This window comes from Thermochaetoides thermophila (genome assembly GCF_000221225.1).
Source record: "Thermochaetoides thermophila DSM 1495 unplaced genomic scaffold scf7180000011815, whole genome shotgun sequence".
Lineage (NCBI taxonomy): Eukaryota > Fungi > Ascomycota > Sordariomycetes > Sordariales > Chaetomiaceae > Thermochaetoides > Thermochaetoides thermophila.
The window spans coordinates 1,572,569-1,591,913 of NW_006383031.1; the positions used below are offsets into that span (position 1 = coordinate 1,572,569).

At 52.0% G+C, this 19,345-nt stretch overlaps 4 protein-coding genes across 4 annotated transcripts; 1 reads left to right on the plus strand and 3 right to left on the minus strand.

The window, feature by feature from the left end:
* Nucleotides 1-602: 602 nt before the first annotated feature.
* CTHT_0020450 (putative vacuolar protein sorting-associated protein) lies at nt 603-10,338 on the minus strand (the record flags this gene model as incomplete). The annotated part of the gene is made up of 2 exons (XM_006692457.1): nt 603-3,759; nt 3,818-10,338. 2 exons carry the CDS (start codon nt 10,336-10,338, stop codon nt 603-605), a joined length of 9,678 nt encoding a protein of 3,225 aa, XP_006692520.1.
* A 3,321-nt stretch (nt 10,339-13,659) lies between these two features.
* CTHT_0020460 (uncharacterized protein) lies at nt 13,660-14,484 on the plus strand (the record flags this gene model as incomplete). The annotated part of the gene is made up of 1 exon (XM_006692458.1): nt 13,660-14,484. One exon carries the CDS (start codon nt 13,660-13,662, stop codon nt 14,482-14,484), a length of 825 nt encoding a protein of 274 aa, XP_006692521.1.
* Nucleotides 14,485-14,634: 150 nt separating this feature from the next.
* On the minus strand, nt 14,635-16,065 carry CTHT_0020470 (uncharacterized protein; the record flags this gene model as incomplete). Its single annotated transcript, XM_006692459.1, has 1 exon — nt 14,635-16,065. The coding sequence occupies one exon, from the start codon at nt 16,063-16,065 to the stop codon at nt 14,635-14,637; it is 1,431 nt and encodes a 476-aa protein (XP_006692522.1).
* Nucleotides 16,066-16,686: 621 nt separating this feature from the next.
* CTHT_0020480 (uncharacterized protein) lies at nt 16,687-17,813 on the minus strand (the record flags this gene model as incomplete). Its single annotated transcript, XM_006692460.1, has 2 exons — nt 16,687-17,488; nt 17,743-17,813. The coding sequence occupies 2 exons, from the start codon at nt 17,811-17,813 to the stop codon at nt 16,687-16,689; spliced, it is 873 nt and encodes a 290-aa protein (XP_006692523.1).
* Between the last annotated feature and the right edge of the window lie 1,532 nt (nt 17,814-19,345).

Consider the following 19,345-nt stretch of genomic DNA (forward strand, 5'->3'; position numbering starts at 1 on the left):
ACATATTGAACGGCTGGTATGGGGCGAGCCGAACTTGATATCGATAACGTCGAAGACCAGAGAGAGACTCAGGCCGGACATTCGGAGTCATTTTGATCATAAATTCGGAGCGCAGGCAAAGGAGGGAGGGTCTTCTATTCACACTTAGGCCGTATCATTAAAGTAAATCACCCGGTTATCGTCTCAACAGTTGATATCATCACCATCCATTCGCTAGGGTAAGAAAATGGCTTCATGAAACACCATCATGCTAAGTCCCATGTGTTACCCACCCAACAGTATGCAAAACATTCAGTAAGACCAAAAAAACCGAGTCTTTTGACCAGAATGCCACCATGACTTTCCTTTACCAACGTCAGAGTCACGATCTTGGTACCAGCTATCGTTGTACAGCTAAAACTGCATCCAAAAAGCAAGCAAACATCCGCCTAGGGTCGTGTTCACATGAGACAGAACCAGAGACAAGCCGCACACCACGATACCGCAAACCACACGTCATACGAGAAATCGAACCCCCTTTCCAAACCAAGCAGACAGCTTGCAAAAGTCATCATCAAAACGACAGACGGTAGCCAACCACCCTACCAAGCAGAACATCCCCTTTACTCCAATCCCCTAAAGCGCCTATTGAACTCCTCAACAGCAACAGCAACCATGCGATACAAAAATGCCCTGCCACTCTCCTGTGCAACAGGGATAAACGGCCCATTGGTCCCTCCCCTGAGCGTCAAACTCAATCCTGTCCTCTCCTTTGCAATTGTCTGCACATCCTTGAGCGGGACATCCCACTCCGTCTGCAGCCTCCTGGACCTGATAAGCAAGATGCGCGCATACGTTACCATCACCACCATATCCTCTGTCGGCAACTCCAGGTGGCCGATGTATGCCTCGTCGAAGTACTTCCCATTGTCGACTTGTTTGAGCCAGCTTTGGCCAAGGGCTTCGCGCTGGCTGTAGGGCCGGACGATTCCGTCGGCAGCAATATGTCTTGGCAAGCGCACGCGATCCAGCTCGGATGCCTCTGACGAGGAGAATACTGTCGTGGTATTCCTCACACCCTCGGAGATGTTGCTCGCAAAGTCGAGCACGCCAATGGCAGGCTTGGTTGCGAGCCCGACAACACCTTTACCAATGCCTTTGAAGAAACCGAGTGCGCCTTCCTGTTCGGCGCCCTCGAGAGGCTTGCGTGCCAAGCCGCCTACGCCGGAGGCAACAGACGAGATGAGCGAGTTCGCGCCGGCCGTGACACCGAAGAGTGCGTGCTTGGGCCTGTTGCGGGCACGAGTGATACGCCGGCGGTCCTGGAATTGCTTGTCCATGGTGGCAGCAGCAAGGCCCTTGGCGAAGGAGCCCGTGACTTTGGAGAAGGAGTCGGTGAAACCATAAACAGATTTCTTAAAGAAGGATCCCGCACCGCGGGCCAGGCCCAAGCCGAAGTCCTCGGGCCGATCTGACATGATCAGTCCTTGATATGGCTCGTAGAAGATGTCGGCAAAGCCGGAACTGATGTTATTGAAGAGACCAACCGGATTGCCCAAGAAGTCGGCGCTGCCCAGGATCTTGTGAATCTGGTACAGGGCCTCTTGCGAATAGTGGTTCGAGATGTTCTGGATCAGTACAGGAATGGATACGCGGACATTCTCTAGCATGAGGGCGTTGAACCGAACGGGGGCATCGTTGATATTGCCAATAGCCATAGTCATGACATTGAAGAAGAACATGACCGGGTTGCGCGATGAAGTCTTGTCCTCGACATTAACCCTCTCTGTGCGCACGAATGACAAGTCGAGCTGCATTGGCTGGATATTGAGCACCTCAAAGTAAATGTCGCGTCCTGCCTGCTGCTGCTTGGGCTGTGGAACATCCACGCTGTCATCGCACAGCCTGTCTTCTTCCTGCGTGGACTCCCATGACGCGCCGGGGATCTTGGAGAACTCCAGCACCGCATAGATGAAGTCCTCGTCAAGCTCGACCGTCATCTCCTGTAGCAGTACCGTGGCATACTTTATGTATTCGACACCATACGACTCGTCCTTCACCCGAGTCACCATGGCATGCAGAGACGGATGCGCGTCGATCTCTTGTGCGCGTTTTGGAACCACGCTGGGATACAGGATCATGGGGAAGATGCCGCCGTAGAGCTGGTTGTCAATCTGAATCCATTTGACTGCCAGGCTGAACGTTTGGTAGAGAGCCGAATCACTGTACCGCAGCTGTACGTCGCGTAGTGTGATATACGCGAGCTCTTTGAGCTGCGTGTTGATGATCGAGACACCGATACCCGACAACCGCAGTGTGGCCCGGAATGTCGTTCCTGTATCGAATTCCTTCGCCTCGAATCCCTCGCGACCGCTGATTGACCCGGCGTTCGACCGCTGGCGGTACAGGCTCTTTGATTGTCGGTAGTTTGACAGGATCAGAGTCTGCGTGGGCCCGTCCGCCGTCACGTTGATGTCGATTGTCTTGCTCTCGCCGTTCGGCAGTGCGAGCTTCATGGGCATCAGGTTGCCAATCTCCTGCAGCTTAACATGCCGCTCCTTGTTGTACGCACAGATACAGATCTCCTTGTGCTTCGCAGCCGGGAAGTCCCAGGCATACGGCATTATACTACGCGGGGGCAGACGGTACCGGACAGGACGCCAACCGGAGCGGTCCTCGGACGCATCTTCCTCGATTGTCGGGTTTACCTGGTAGAAAGTGAACTCGGTATCACTTTCGTTGCGCATTGAGAAGGGCCAGTTACGTTGTTCCATAGAAAGATTAAGGAAGATGGTCGCGTCCTCCATCAGGATCTCCACGCGGATCAGCCGCTGCCGCTGCCCAGCGCGAGCAATTTTTAGATGCGTGATTCCCAGATCCGAGATGTTGAACGGAGCCGTCCACTGGTTGTCCACGCCCGGGTAGCACAAGCAGAGTTGCTTCACAGCACCGCGTTGTAACCAGTGCAACGGACGGTGAGCGCCGTGCTTGAGTGGTATCCAAAAGGACGAGCTAGGCTCGCGGATGTTGATATCTTCCCCGAGTTTGTTGTGAATCACATATCTTGGCGCCAGCGTGACGACCTTGACCATCTTGTACTTGCCCTGGCCAGAGTCGACTGTAACACCAAGATGAATCTCGGCATTACGGTTAGCCGTTTGAAGCACGACCTCGGTTGTGCTGCCGATGGCGTCGAAACTCTGCGGTTTGCTCCATTCCGAGTCACCGGCCTTCAGTAAGGCACGATTCCGATGGTCATCGTTGTGGAACGAGAACATGAGGGGTCTGGCCTTCTTCTGGCCATCTCCACCTACGTCGATGAGTGTCTGCCCAGCGGCAGCGCGTGCCGACTGCATGAAGCCCTTGGACCGGACGCTGACATCCAGGCCTGTCTTATTGAGGATCACGTAGGGGCTGTAGACTGTGACCTTGAACGACCCACCCCCATCTGGGATGCGGAAGTAGTGCAGCCGCAGATTCAGGGGCATGCCGGCATTGTCCTTAACCACGAGGTGGCTGTCCTTCTTGAAGTCATCGGCATTACCGGTGTTAATGACAACAAATTCGCTCGCCTGGAACGGCGTGTCCTGCATCTCGATGCCGAGCAGGAACGTGTGGGAAAGATCGACCATGTGGACGGGGATCGAACCGCCTTTGCGAAGGAAGTTATTCCACTCTTGCTTGTTGACCCTGTCATAAATCTTGTACTTGAAGTCGTACGGCAGCAGGTTCTCAATTGTGAGCGGAGCCGTAAGCTTCAGGCGCATGTAGGGGTAGTTTCTGATCACTTAGGTTAGTCACCTCCTTGTCATCCTCTATTGATTTGCAGATGACCTACCTTGTCAGAGGATTTGCCTGGTCCCACCTGGCATGTAGCCTGAAATAAAAAACTTCTCCTCCATACTGCTCACTCTTGCACACGAGCGTCTTCGTCGGCCGCTTCAGTAAATCTCTCCACCACAGGGTATCACTGCTCCAGCCATACTTAAAGCCAGGATCGGGCCTGACCAACAAGCTCTTGAAGTACGCCGCACCAACCGGCGCAGGCTTGCTCTCGCCAGGATTGATCCGTTCGATCTTCAGCAGATGGCCTTCATGGGCGTCGTAGACACCAAGCTCGACCACTATGCCGGTATCGTTCTCCACGAGCAGCGGGCTCCTCAACGTCACGTACTTGATGTTGTCCTTGCCGAGCTTGATCTCCACTAACAGCTTGTGCAGAACCTGCTGCGTCTTAGGCTTCAGACCGAACAGGAACTCGCCCTCACGCGTCAAGCGGATGCTTTTGACCTCTTGGAAGCCGCTGCCGACGAGCTGCACCGAGATGCTGTTGGCCGTGCTGCTCTCAGTCATCAAGCTCTCGCGCATCTTCTCCCACTCTTCGAAGCTCCAGGGCGCTTCCTGGCCGTCCTCGAGCCGGAGCGTCATCGTCGGTAGCTGCTGCTCAGTCGTTGGGCTAGCGCCAGGGATCTGCCGTTTCGTGGAGATGATCACGTCGAACCCTGTGTAGTTCCTGATCCTGTATGGCGCCTCAACACCTCTTGGCTTGGTGAGGACGTCCTGCTCCTTGGAAAAAAAGGCAAACGATTGCGACAGCAGGGCGATCGTCGCGGCCGTGATGGTCACGTCGAACGTCTTCTTGGACGTCACGTCCACAGACAACACGCCCGTCTTGGCCTCCCTGGTAATACCAAAGCCCACCTGCCACGGCTCAATCAGCGGCTCCCAAGCTGACTTGGCGAAGTTGTAGACGTTCATGTACATATCAAATGCTGTCTCAGCCTTTAGGTTCGACGTCCAATTTTCGGCGTGGATAGTGAAGGTCTTGACGCTCATGTCGATGATAGGTAGCTCGTGGACGTCGCCGAGCAGCACCATACGCGTGCCCTCGACAGTCAAAATAAGCTCCTCGAAGCGCTGGGTCTGCTTGGCGACCTCCTGCATCACCAGCGTCGTCGTCTTTCCTGAATGACTAGCAGCACTCTGGCTTGCGTGCCTTGTCCTGGTAGCCAGCGTCGATGTGCCCTTGCCGCTCGCGGTACGGTGTTTCAAGCCGGCAGCCCTAAGCTGTTGAGCCTTCCGTTCAGCTACGGTTTTACTGGCAGTCTCCGAGGGCGTACCGCCAGAAAGCTCCGAGGCCTTGGCAATGGTCTGCATGACAAGGAGGATATCACGGAGCGAGAGTCTCAAGATCAGAGGCTCGATGTCGGCATGGACTTGTGTGATATTCGGCTTTGACATGTCCACGGCGACTTTAACTGAGAAATCGTCAATGATCCTCAGCCTTGAATCGTCGAAGCGGTCCATCCTGCACAAGAACATGCCGCACTCGGAAATTTGGAAGGTAAGAGAATGCTGCTGCGACAGAACGACTTGCTTCGTGCCAAGAACCATGGCCTCCGAGCTGGAGCTGAGTGGGTTGGCGATCAGGATAACTTGAGCATCGACAATGTTGACCCTGAATGCGATGCTCGTAGTGGCTTGCTCTGAGGCGGCCAGCACGGGCTGCTGCTGTTGGCTACCAACGGGCACAAGCTGCTGTCCGGAGCCGGCACTACTCTCCGAATGCCGACCAGAGCTTCCAACGCGCACACTATCCGCATCACTAGTCTCCTCTGGTGTCTCCATCGGGCTCTTCTCTGGGATAGGCGCCTCGGGGAGGGTAGTTCCGATGGTGATGAACTTTTGGATCGCGAACAGGTAATCGAGGGCAAAGATAAACCGCGGGCTGTCAATCGCAACCATCGCAATGATATTCCTGTCCTTCCCTCCGGTCATGGTGATGCTGGCCATGAGCTGATCCACGTTCGAGTTCCCGCTCGTCATTATGCGGCGGAACTTGTTTGTCTCGCGATGGCGTGTGTCGTAGATTGTGAAGGCCTGGATCACGAACTCGGCCTCGAGGCTACCATTGGAGTCCATTCTGGTCTTCAACCGGCTGGAATTGAGGCTGAACCTCGACAAGCTTGCAGCCTCCAAATCGCCGACCGGGTAATCCTCCTCAGCATTGATCAACTCCAGGCCGATAGTATTGACAGTGAACACCAGATCGAGCTTTGTCCATGCCTCACCATGGGTACCAAGCTCTGGTGCCATGTCAATGACTTTTTCTTCGCTGGCGCCGCTGTAGCTGGGCATGGTCCTAGCACGCTCCAGCGTAGCAACGTCGACATCACGCTCTGCATCAGCCGTGTGCTGCTCCACGTCGGCCGCAAACACAGTTGGAACAGATTGTGAGATTGCTAGCAGAGCGCTGAGCTGATAGGGAGTAATCCGAAGATTAAAGTCGCTCATGCTGCCCTCTATCTCCAGGTCAGGCCTCTTGATACCCTCCTTGTGTTCCGCATAGATGATCGTGAACCCCAGATCGACGTGGTCAATCAGCTCTAGCACCTCATCGCGTCCCTCGCTGTAATGGAAATGCGACGTGAGCCTGATATTCCGGATACCCGTGGTAAGCTTCATCGCCATGTCGGCCTTCTCCGAGTCGTCCAGTGGGACGAACGCGTTCTGAGCGTAGATCTCGCCGAGGTACGCGGTAATGACATCGCGTTTCGGCTTCGGAGACATGACGACTCTAGGGAAGACGACGATGGGGGTCTTGACCACGATATCGAATTTAATCCGGCTTTGGCTTTGCTGTAGTTGCTGAGCCTGGTTAGCAGCAGCCATCCGCGCAGCGTTGTAGATGGCCTGCATCTTGCCGAACTTGACGAGGAAGTCAACAATCTTGCGGAATGGCTCCTCGATGAAGTTAACCTTGACCGAACCGGCACGCAGATAGATCGAAGAGTCATATCCGGGATTCTTTTCCGGCTTGTCTGGGTCAAAATATTCATATCGGAAGTCTGCCAGCTCGTTTCCCTGGATAGTGACGAGCTGTCTCAGGCTGGAGTCTTCCGAGACACCAAGATTGACATCGTCGACCAGGCTGAGGTCACCCAACTTGGCTGATACGCGCATGTACCTCCCAAGAATGTAGACTCCAACATCGGCGTGGTTGAAAGAGAGAGTAGCAAGCCGGATGCCGTCATTGTTTAGGATCATGCGGATACTTTTGAGATCAACCTTTACCCGAATAGGACCACTCTCAATAGGCGGCGGCTGAACGATAATGTTGGTCTCGGACTCTTGGTCTGTCACAGCCATGCGAGTAGCTACAGGAGCTGCAGGTTGCGGGTTGCTGAACGTCACCAGGATAAAGTCGAGTAGGGTCAGTAGAGTCTTGCGGGTAACGACCAGGTTGATGGTCGAGATCGCAACATCCACATTCGTCTCGATGCCGTCGTAGACACTCATGAACTCGGGAGACTCCTTTTTGACTCTTACGAACTTGACTCTCACAAGGTCACGAGCCTGTTTGCGGTCCTCAATGTCACCAGATGAGACGATCGACTTGAACTCAGCCGGCGGATTCTCAACGAAGTCATCCATGGTGACTGAACCAAGTGATACCATGGCGCTCATGTCATAAGGCCGCAAGTGGTACTCAACACCGAAGTTCTCGGCCACAAGCTCGACCAGCAGCTGATCGGGGTGCTTGCCCTCGGGATCACTGCGGTAGAGGGAGCCCCTGAGCTGATCAACAGTGAACTTGAAGTCGAAGATGCGCTGCTGAATCCTCAACTGCTCGTCGACAGACGTATCCTTAGCATCCTCAAACTTTTCACTATCATCGTCGCTATCGGACTCGTCGAGCACAATCTCCTGCTGTTGCGATACGAACTGCAGGAACTGTGTTGAGGCTTTGCGGAAGCTTGCTCTCCTCGATCGCGTCGACGCATCGCTGGCCAAGCGGGGTCGTATTGTTGGGTGTGAGCCTGAAGGGGCTAACACGGGCTCGACGTCGTAGAGCTTCGGGATAGCAACCTCAATGATGCGCATCAAGTGTTTATACTTTGAGTCTGATGCATTGACCTGAAGAACGGGAAGATGGCCCGAAATTTTAAGCTTAGTCAGATTCGGAGCCTTTGGCAGGATGGACATCGCCACCACAAAGTCAAGATTGATCTGATCCACGATGTGCAGCTGGCGCTTCTCATCCCTTTGGACGAGCTGCTGCTTCGTGATCTCGACTGATGGACCAATTAAGACCTGTGTAGAGGTAAGTTTGACCAGGAAACGATCATACATCAACTCTTCCAGCCTTCTCAGATCCTCTTCTGTACAGGGCCTATCTTGCGTTGACTGGACCTGCTTCATGGTCTCTTTGTCGACCAACTCGCTGTTGACGCTGATGTGACCAGCATCAACAATCAAGCATGTCGAGTTCGGGGTGGTGATGCTTTCGGGTAAAATGATGAGGGGAGCTTGCAAGTCAAGCTTGGCGTTGACCGTCTTATGCTCCTCTAACGCGAACTGCAGACCGGCTCGAGTCTGTGCACGCAGGCCCTCGACCGTGGCGTTAGCAGTCTCCAGGAGAGCATTGATGGATTCCATATGACGCTCTGGCGGCCGGAAGAAGTCGGCAATGCCGACGACGACATTGGGATTCCAGATGATTTCCAGTGGCTTGAGTTTCATTGTCACGGCAACGTCCCCTTGGCCATCCAGCGGATGCTGCTCCACCTGAAGTTCAAAGAAGGCCTCCTCGTCAACAGTCAGCTCGAGATCCGCAATTGAATAGCGCTTCTGTCCCTCGGTATTGGGTGCATCTTTGACCCGAACGATTTCTTTGTACAGGCTGTCGGGTGTGGTGTTGTCGTTGACTCGAAAGCCGCCCAAGCTGATGTCTATGAGAAAAGAATCAGGTCTTGTAAGGCCTTTGGCTCGGAAAAGGTCAAAGTGCAGACTGATGAGATCGCGGGCATCGCCATGCGGGTTCTGTCTCAAGGTAAAACTACCGGTGCTCAGGGATGTCTCTATCAGCAGCCTGACACTGTCCCGTGGTACATCAATCTCGGCTGCGAGGGCAGCCTTCTCATCCCACTGAATAACCTCGTATAGCTCCTTGCGCTGTGCTTCCGTAATCCGAGTGTTCTCGTCGCCTTGTTGTTCTTCTTGTTGTGGCTGAACAGGTTTGGAACCCCAGACCCAAGACAGCCAGCCCTGTTGTTGTTGTGGCTGGGGTGGTGGCTTGTTTTTGAGGGCCTCGGCATTCTCTTTCTTGAGTTGGTTACGGGCAAGCGAACGCCAGAACCTTAGATCTTCGTAGCTGAGCTTCCATTCAAGTTTGTCGAGATCCTCTCTTTCTTCGGGCGTAAGTTGTATGTTCTGTTTGGTTTTTTTGAACAGCTCAATGTACCGCCGCCTGTCATCTCTGCGCTCGCGGAAGTAATCCCATGACCACCGACGGTTGCGCTCATGAATCTTACTCAGGACGGCATTGCCTGCGAAGCGGAACCATGCACGAGGATCCTCCTTAGGGGTGACTCCTTTGGGCTGGAACTTCTTGTATTCCTGGTGACGGATGAAGTAGTGGAAGAGGTCCACCATCATCAGAGCATCCCGGTACTGCTGGTCATCCAACACCACGCCGATCTCATCGAACAGCAGATTTGCCTTGTATCTAGGTACGGTATGACTCCCTGTCTTGTCAATCTCTATCTTTGCTTGGCCTGATACCGGTTTCAGAATGAACTGATGCTCGCTAGAGAGGTCAGCCTCTCCTTTTGCAATCATCTCCCTGAAAAATTTGAGCATCTCGTCATGGGGTATCTGGTCGCTATGTTCGTGTGGTTCTCGCCCTGGGCCGATTAATTTGGCATCTGTATCCCAGTATATGGCCAGAGACTCCAATGTGGCCAGCTTGTGTGCTGACTGGATAGAAGTTATGAAGGCGGGCGTCCAGTCCGAATCCGTGCTCACGGCGCTAAACTCCTCCAAAGTGATGCCCAGAGCAAAAGGGTGTCCGGGGGCCGAGATGGCGTCCTCGTAGCGAATATGGATATTCCTGATGGTGATTTGCAAATTATCGACGATCTTAGTAACGAGAGCTTGCGCAAAAGTCTGTGTTCGCTTCTGCTCTTCTTCGCTCAGGCCTTCCTGTGATCGTTCCTTCAGCAGTTCAGCCGAGTCAAGCTTCTCCATCTTCAGCCTGTGCCTTCTCCGCGCCTCTTCGTCCTCGTCATATTCCGCCTCCTCTTTGGGAGAGGCCAGGAGAAAGACATCTTCGATATTGATTTTGACTTGCTCGCTGGCAAGTGTCTTCCATGGGATGTGAAGAACAAGGTGGCCAAGATGACCCTTAATGACGTTGATGGGCAGTTTGAGCTGGTCGAGAGCCTCGCGCTGGAGCTCAAGGTTGTCAAGCCGAACCTTCCCGTTCCATACCTCCCATTTTAACTGTTTCGGGTCGAAATTCTTGACGTACATGCCCAGAAATCGGTTCAGCAGCCCTGCTACCAGACCTTCTAACATGGTGACGGTAGGGTGCCGTAACCCAGGCGGGGGATTCGCGGTTAGAGTTTATGTTGGGGTGTTGACGGGCTGCATCTGAGCCGTGAACTGGGTTCGCGAAGTATACCGTGCGGTCGCTGTCAATCGGATGACTGGCACTATAGCTGACCCGCAATGGTCTTGATCAAGCCGTGGTGGCCCAAGTCTGGATTCGCCAGCGTAAGGATATGGTGATTGAGGAGGGGGCGGGGCAGAATGGGCAGTGGCACATACAGACCTAGCGATGGGCGACAGAAAGACGCGAGAAACCGGTAGGACGGAATTGCGATAAACAGGTCAAATCACGGATTCAGGGAGTCAGCAAAAATGTGAAAAGTTTGGGTGTTTGTGTCGCAAAGAGATGCGACTTGGAGTTCGTTGTCAACCGTAAACGGGGCCCACGCTTGTGTCGCAGTCAGAGTAAGCGGTCAAGACAGACTTTAATATCCCAAGTAAAGTACAGGGAGAAGCTATCGGGACGAGATGGGAACACAATGTCCCTGTCTGGTGCCCCAGACCCGTCTATGTCGCTGGTGTGTGGTGCTGACGACGGATGATGATGCCGAGTCTGAAGCTGGGCCGTGCAGCGTTGCTGCCCACTGTGCGACATTGCTTGCTTGCTCTTCTGCTGCTTGCTGCCAACTCCTGCCCACTCCCGCTCACCAAAAACCCGAAGCTCGGGCCGCTTCTCGTTCCAGCTCAACAGCCACCCAGGGTTCAGCAGCGGAGCCCTTGGGTAACAAGAACCCACCCAGTCGAGGATCTCAACCAATGAAACCGCTAGAATAAACAGAATCCAGCGGGGCCCTTGGCGACGCTGTCTTTCCCCCCGCACCCAGCTCACCCTTGGGCCTCCAAAGCCTCGAGCCCAAAGAACATCATGGCCAAACACAAAGCCGAGAAATGAATGCTACCACTGAGTACATTACTTGAAAGATCATCGGAGTCTGGGAGAAGGTCTCAGCAGAAGAGATGTTACACCGCATGTCCTTCCCGCAGACAGTGCAACATCAACGGAATTGTTCTTGGCTCTGTTGGCGATGGCTTGGCACGGTAGAAGACATTACGTCATAGGAGTGGTTGAAGAATGCAAGCATCCGAACGAAACCTGCTGCTTAAGTATTCGACGTCAGCAACAATATCGGAACTCAACATAATGTAGCGCCAATATTCCTGAAGAGCCGTGATTAAGCAGGATTTTGACTGATACTCGTAGGTTCAGATGACCACACGCGTTCCAGTCGCCTCGACAGCTTTAAGCTCGATATTAGATCATACTGCCTTTCTACTTACACAAAGGCCTTGCACATCTCAGCTGTCCTTGTTCCAAAGCTTCTCCTCCAATGATATAGGACGTCGTCATTGTTTCCATACGCCGTGGACGTATCAGGTGTCATGAGGCCAGCCTCTCGAGTCAGCCTGCCAACAATCTTCAGCGTCCTAGGTCACGATGCCTCTAACCATCATCCGGCCATGCCAGACCCCATTGATTAAGGCCAGAGCAGCCATTGGATGCCAACAGCTCCAGTACACTCCACTATCCAGACTTGCAACACCTTGGGCCCCTTTACGGATGAGTTTAACCAAAAATTGGCACCCTTATGGGTTAGCATCCAAGAGTCAACTTGCCAGCCTGCATGTCTCCCGATGCTCCTTGAAATCTCCCAAACAATCCCCAAGTTCAATACCTCACAGAAAGATCGACCGAGAATATGAGAGAAAGCTCGCGAACCAAATATTAGAAGTTCGTCCTCATGAGGTAACCACAACATCCAGCGTTCGCCGAGTGTTTGAAGAGCCTCAAGACTCCCCTGAGGAGGTTAAGCCTGTGACGGAAAGCCTTAAAGAGGAGCTAGTAAGCACTTAAAATTAATGAGTAGTCCTTAATCCGGGCAGCAAGCTAAGATCTGGGTAGGATGTCATCCGAGACACCTTTGCTCTTTCAACAGTGCCCAGAGAAGCCTACTACCTCGGTCTCGCTGGCACCCTCCCCTACCTCTTCACATCTCTTACAACGATGTATCTCTCCTGGGACATCAACCGCCTTGCTGACCTGCCAACACCATCCCCAACCCCAGTCCTGGATAGCAGTCCCCTGCCAGTCAACGTCGCTTCTTCTTCTGTTACGTCATTTCTCAACTCCCTTTTACTGGCTGACACAACAGCAACACATTGGCTACATCTCCTGGAACCAATTCAAATCGGCTATGGAGCCGTTCTGATCTCTTTCCTTGGTGCAATCCACTGGGGTTTGGAGTTCGCTGAAGCACCCGCACGCTCAGTCCCGGTTGAAAAGAGAAAACCGTCCGAGCCTAAACGATCGGTCTTTCGCTATAGTGTTGGGGTATTTGCTCCTATCCTTGCCTGGCCGACTGTTTTCATGTCGATTGAGTGGGCGCTCACGTCGCAGTTTGCGGCTTTCACATTCATGTACTGGGCCGATGTGCGTGCGACGGAGAGGGGTTGGGCACCGCCCTGGTATGGGATGTATCGATTTGTCCTGACTGGCGTTGTGGGGATAGCCATCTTTGTCAGTCTTGTTGGAAGGGCCAAAGTTGGAGAGGGAAAAACGAGACTGAGTATGGGAGAGCTGAGGCAGAGGATGAGTGGTGGGGGAACGCATGGAGGGAAGAGGAAGCTTGAAGGAGAAAATGCAAAAGAGATCAGTCAGCAAGAAGAGAGAGAGAGAGAGAGGAAGAGAGAGGAACAGAAGCACAAAGGTGCTCCATCAGAGGACGAGAAAAAAGCTAAAGAGGAGGAAGAGAGATCGGAGAAAAAGGAAGCAAATCAGAGAAGAGAAAAGAGGAGGGAGAAACACAATGAAGAACATGCCGGGAAGCAAAGCAAGATGGATTCGCCATCGTCAGAGCAGGGTTGATAGCAAGTAGATGACTTTCGAAAGCCTTTCAACGAACTCCTGCTCAACTACAAAATTTTCACACTCCCTTTTTATTGCATGACATCAATGGAAAAACTATCTCTCAGACACCTAGATGCCTAGAAACTCTGGTAAGTGCGGACCATGCACCACCACTCAGGAAATTACCATAATGCTTTCCCCCAATGGCTGCAAGCAGTTCCTGCCAACCTAAGCTGTTCTCATGGGATTACTCGAAGACTGTCATGGGCTTCATGGCTGGTTTCCTTTCATGGAGAAAGTCCTTTACTTCTTTCACCAACAGTTCTTCGTCATGAAACTGTGAGCACGAAATTCCAAACCCTCCTACAAAACAGCCTAAAACATTTGATATTCTTCGTATTATCCTAGAGTGTATCGATTACACCGCCGTCGGCCCTATCAAAATGTCCCATTCTCCGGCTTCCATTTCGACAATCCCTGGCACAAACTATCCTGTCCGCTTCACCGTTCGACAAGCCGGATCCAAATGCCTACAGATCGTTGATCATAACAGCTCAGAACCTGTTCGCCACATCTCGTATCACAAAGCAGGATGGAGAAACAAACACCAACGCATCACTCTGTACTCAGGCCCAAACCCATCGGAGGAAAGCCACCCATTAGTTTCCGTGCTCAGAGACCTCAGCCTCGAGGCTAAGCTCCAGTCCAGATCTTCGCATCATAAGATCCAACTACATAATCCTCCCTCAGACGACAGCTCAGGCGAGAATGGAAACATAAGAACCATGATTAACATGACGTACAGCCGATCAGGCTGGATTTTCTCCGAGCTCACCTACCGCTTTTTCCTTCCAAGTCCTGCCAATGCCGACAGATTAGACACTTGCACGTATGAATGGCGCCGTCCGACGCATCAACTCACAGAAATCCACGCTCTTCGTAAAGCCTCGCTTCAGATATTGAAGACGGGTGACTCTCGCCCAACAGAAAGCAGCCTGCTACCGCCACAAGGATATATCCTCGTCCGAACCAACGTCAATCATAAATCCCTAGAGAATGAGAACCCACGGCTGGGTTGGACGTCAAAAGGCGAGGAGATCGTCGCGTCGTGGTCAAGACCTAGTTGGGGCGTGAGCAAGACAAAGTTTCACTTCCAGTTTTGGGGCTCGGCTGCCGAAGGGCAGATGAATGCTGAATTCTTCGATGTGGCTATTGCTACGGCGGCTGCGATTTGGTTTGACGAGTACAGGAATGGGAAGAAAAATTAAAATTGAGTGCAGGTTAGGATGTTTGATTGACATCTGGGATGTTAACTGATGGCATCCTCGTTTGAGTTCCTTCAATATCCTCCTCAATCAAACTAATCTTGCTTCAGGTGCTCATTCACGATTCGTTTGGCTCACACCATTTGGTGGCTTCTAGCCCTCGGGTGTAAAGACTTCGGAATAGTCAGGGAGTCTCCAAGCTTTCTTCCCCTCTTTTCCTAATGCAGGAATGTTGTCGATCGGTGTCTTCTTGATGAAGCGGGCCATGGCATGGAACAAGCCAATTTGCCACGCCTTCTCGGGCAAGAAAAGTCTCATGAATTTCTTGATGTTCAGACTGTGGATCTCCGTCACCAAAGGACGCAACTGACTTTCATATCCCTCCAGTGCTTCGGGAAGAATCGTGTTACTCCATGGATTTCCATCCCACTTCCCCTCAGCCATAACTTTTTTGCACGCCCTTGCAATCTCTCCTCCCAGTATATAGGGCCCAACAAAGGCCAATGTCGTACCCATGCCTGTGGCAGGCGTCGGGCAGTAGCCCGCATCGCCTACTAAAACAGCACGCTCAGCCCAACTCCATTTCTTCATCTTCACCTGTGCCAGGTCATGCGCCCACCAATCGTTTGCTTCAGTCGAGTTAAACAACCCATCCAGGTATCGCGCAACCTGCCATGACTCATTCCTGTCAGGCTCGAACAGCTTTGCCCAGGCTTCCTTTTGTTGCTGCACACTTCCGTTCTTATGCGCTTCTCTTAGCTCGGGGTGGTCACCAACGACAGCGAAGATGACCCGTAGATACTCTGGCTTCTCGTGCCGCGTCATGATCAGTCTCCTTCCTGGAAGATGACACCATGTAAATTCTTTTGGGTCATCTTCTTTCCCTGGAATCGTGAAGAACGCCATTGCCATGTCAACAGCATCAAAAACATCGTCCTTATCCTCACCAGAACCCCTTATCCATCCTCTGACCTTCGACCCAACCCCATCAGCCCCAATAACAAGGTCATACGTTTCCGAGTTGAACAAATCCTGCTTGAACCACACCTTAACCCCCTTCTCTGGCCCTAAAGGATGCCCCTCATACCCCATGGCGACGAACTCCTTCTCAAACTGATACTTTACCCCCTCCCGATCCTTCGTCAAGTCATACAACACATTGACCAAATCATTCCTCATGACCTCCCACTCCGCAGAAAACGCCTTACTCTCATTTTTCTTCGTCTCCCCACCCTTCTTCTTCTCTATTCCACCCGCGGCAAAGAACGCTACCTTCTTCCCCTTCCTATTCAAAACCAACACACCCGGCTCGTCGACTGCACAGGCACGAACCTGCTCGTCTATGCCCATTTGCTGCATGACTTTGATGCCTGGACCGCGGATGTCGATTTGTTGGCCGGCATCACGCAAGGTCGGATGGCGCTCGGCGATGGTGATTTCGCATTTGAAGGGGGGCGGCAGACGGGTCAGCCAGTAGGCTACGGAGGGGCCAGCGATGCCGGCGCCAATGATAAGGACGCGGAGGGGGCGGAGGTTAAGGTGAGAGGGAGGGACTGATTGTTGCATGATTGTCTCGTCGGACATTGTGGGTATTTGTTGGGTATCTTTGGGGGGTTAGCTGAGTGAAAAGAGGAGTAAACAGAGGCGTTCTGGAGGGTATAAGTCCTTGATGGTTACACATCGTGGGCAATGGGGTGCTTTACTTGCCAAGGTACTCCTCTCTTTTTATCCTGGCCATTATCCAAGCTGGGCATTCTGGCTTATTGATGATTCAAGCAGGCCCAGACTCAATCTCCGATGGCTGCCGTTCAGAGTGTGACGGGGATGCGTCTTACTGCATATGGTGTAACATCGCTTGCCGTTCAAGCCAGCTATGACGCCTAGTAAGGCTAGCACAAGTTCTATACACGGTCGACTTTTCGGCTTTTGAAGACCGAGTTGAAGTGTAGGCCCGGACCGAGCCGCTCACAAATGACTGCAGGATCCCCCCAATGGGGTGTGGCCTGGCGTTATTTGCCGACTTATCCAAGAGAGCAGATCTCCAATACAGGTCGACCAGCCTCTAGAATTTCTGTAGCATTAGATCAATGGTCTATGGGCTCTACTGTCAGCCAAACATGCAAGCCAACGATGTCCAAAAGTAAATAGCAATGCGAACTATATGCCTGTTCGAGCAATTGATAACCCCCTTGTACCATTCTGTGCTCATGCCATCTTTTTCCCTTCCTTTCTCTCCCTCTCTTCCTCCTCCCAAACGTCCCTCACCACATCCATAACCCTCGCGGCCCCCACGGCCGTAAGAACATGCCACCAGCCATGAAGCTCCAGCGCCCAAGCCCACGGCAGTCCAACTTTCGCCCTCAACCCCCTCAACCACATGCAACACTCTAAGTCCACATTCCACAGCACATACCCCGCAATACAGATCCCAACAGCCTTCCACACGCGAACATTCCACTCCCTCCTCTTTGCCTCAGCAAATGGCGGCCGGACCCAGTGAAGAAGATACTGACTCCTGAGAAGGACACCCACAAGCGCAGTAGTAAAGGCGATAACCTGGTAAATGATATGCGGCAAGTACAGGATATACACCGCAGAAAATATAATGTACGCAGCCGCAAGCACAACAGTGATAGCGCGAACGCGGGCCAGTGATGACTGGCGCATGCACAGCGTAGCCTGCAGCAAGGACCACGTGAGTCCCAACATTCCAAGCTCGTCGCAGAACTCGGGCAGCGCGCGGAGTGTGGCATGAAAGAGGAAGGAGTTGATTCCGAGGATGAGGAGCGACAGCGAGAGGTAGTCTGCTCGGAGGGTGATGCGCTTGTTGTGTTGACGGCAGAACATGGCTCTAAGGGCGAGGTAGACTGTTACACATGGGTGAGTGAGCGGAGCGGGCATGAGGAGGGCTGAGGATGAGCATGAGTACTGACTGTATGCGATGTTGCTGATGGAGTTGATGAATTCAGCTAAGTAGTAGCTGATGGCATAATCTTCTTCACAGAAGCTGGAAAACGGTGTCAGCGATGAAATTGTGCTCATATTCTACACCGACTCTCATCGACCTCTTTGGATCAGATGATGTGGTTCATGATTGACACGACGCGTTTCACGCACTTTGCTCTGCTGTTAGGCGCGCTCCAAGCCCCGTTGAGGGAGTTTGGATCGCCTGCATAGTGTCGATTATGATGACCCATCCTAATAGTGCTTTTCAGGGTGATAACAAGAGAGAAAGACCTCGTCAGGATGCTGAGAACAAACCTTCGGATGAGCCGGTGTTTTTGCTTGTCCTTAAGACCGAAGTGCGCCAGGGATCGATGTTTGCCAAGCATGGTATTGTACTGTTGCGTAACTGAAGAAACCATTACCGGGATAATTTTACGCATCGTTACAACATAATGGTGTGTAATTTACAAGGAGTTTCAGGAAACAAAGGGCAAAATGGTTGGTTTTTGCCCTTAAACTTGCATATAACCTCCCTGATTGATAGATCATTCTATGCACACTGTCTCGAGAACATTTTTACCCTCTCACACTGTCTTCATTTTGTTGGTATGCAACATAGATGGCTGCCCGGAGCTCTACTACGAGATACGGAAATGTATGATTTCAACGGTATTCGAGCCCGGTTGTTGCGAGTTCGGCTGTGTTCAGGTATCTATTCTACAAGAATTGTGGAATAATGAAGTGCTAAGTTATCTAGAGGCCGAATGCTCATATTATCTGTTCGACTCACCACCCTTCCTTGTGTCTGGCATCCTCGGCGCCGTCTTTTATCCTTTGTTATTCCTGGAACGAGCTCACCTAGCGCAGGGAGCTTAAAATTCTGAGGGTTGGTACAGTTTGTGTTGCTGCTTTCTACATTTGAGTCCGGATTTGACGGCATATCCTGGGATAATCTCTCCTTATCGGTTCAATGGTGATGGTGCTGAAGTGCTGTTGCAACTAATAACGCTTAGCTCTCTGAACTCTGGCCTCAACGCTTCAATGTTGTTATACATCAGAGGAAGTGTCACATGCAGGATATACTCTTCCTATGTAACTAATGATTTCCTGGAAATCTAGTATATTCCACAATTCCATGTCCTTTGTCTCTCGATTCCATCCAAAAACCCCCTCTTTCATCGATCATAAGAATGTTGGTAGCGCATAATGGTCTGATCACACCATTGGCACTGACTACAGAAGTTATCACCGTTAATATCATGCCTTTAATGACAATTTAGTTCATACGTAGCGCTCCCAAAGGTTCGTAAAAGCCAAGAAGAGCGAAGGACAGCTAACCTCTCTGAGACTCTAAGCGCTTGGTTACATGTTGTAGAGGCCATTCCATTCTCGTTACTCAATAAGAAAGGACAACAAAGTCTTGCGCAAGGCTCAGACACAAAGGTGTTTCTCAACATTGGAAAGGGTAACCCAACATTGAGGTTAGTTATACCCCCAAGAGGATCAGCATCTTTTAGTCCCTACTGGTCCCCGATCGAGTATTCCTCAACCACCAATTGCCTAGGCGTAACTGATGTACAACACGGTGAAGAGAAAGTATATAACAATAAGACAACCTAGATGATACCAAAATCTCACCCTGGATATAAGATGTCTGATGAGACGAATTGACATCTTCCGGCTCCTTTCATCTCGGCATTCCTTGTTCCTTGGCTTGGATGCATCTTGCAAACTTGCTCTCATAGCGTTGTCTTCAGTTTCCTCTATGGAACCCCTCTAAGCTAGCGGTCATAGCTGGCTTGTGGATAACTATCCGTTTCCCTGCTCCTCCCCTTGTTGAGGGGTATCAAGCTAAAAGCTCGTTCGCCATATCTTTCGGAAAGGCCTGGGGTATGACATTTCGAAGTTTCCCTATCCC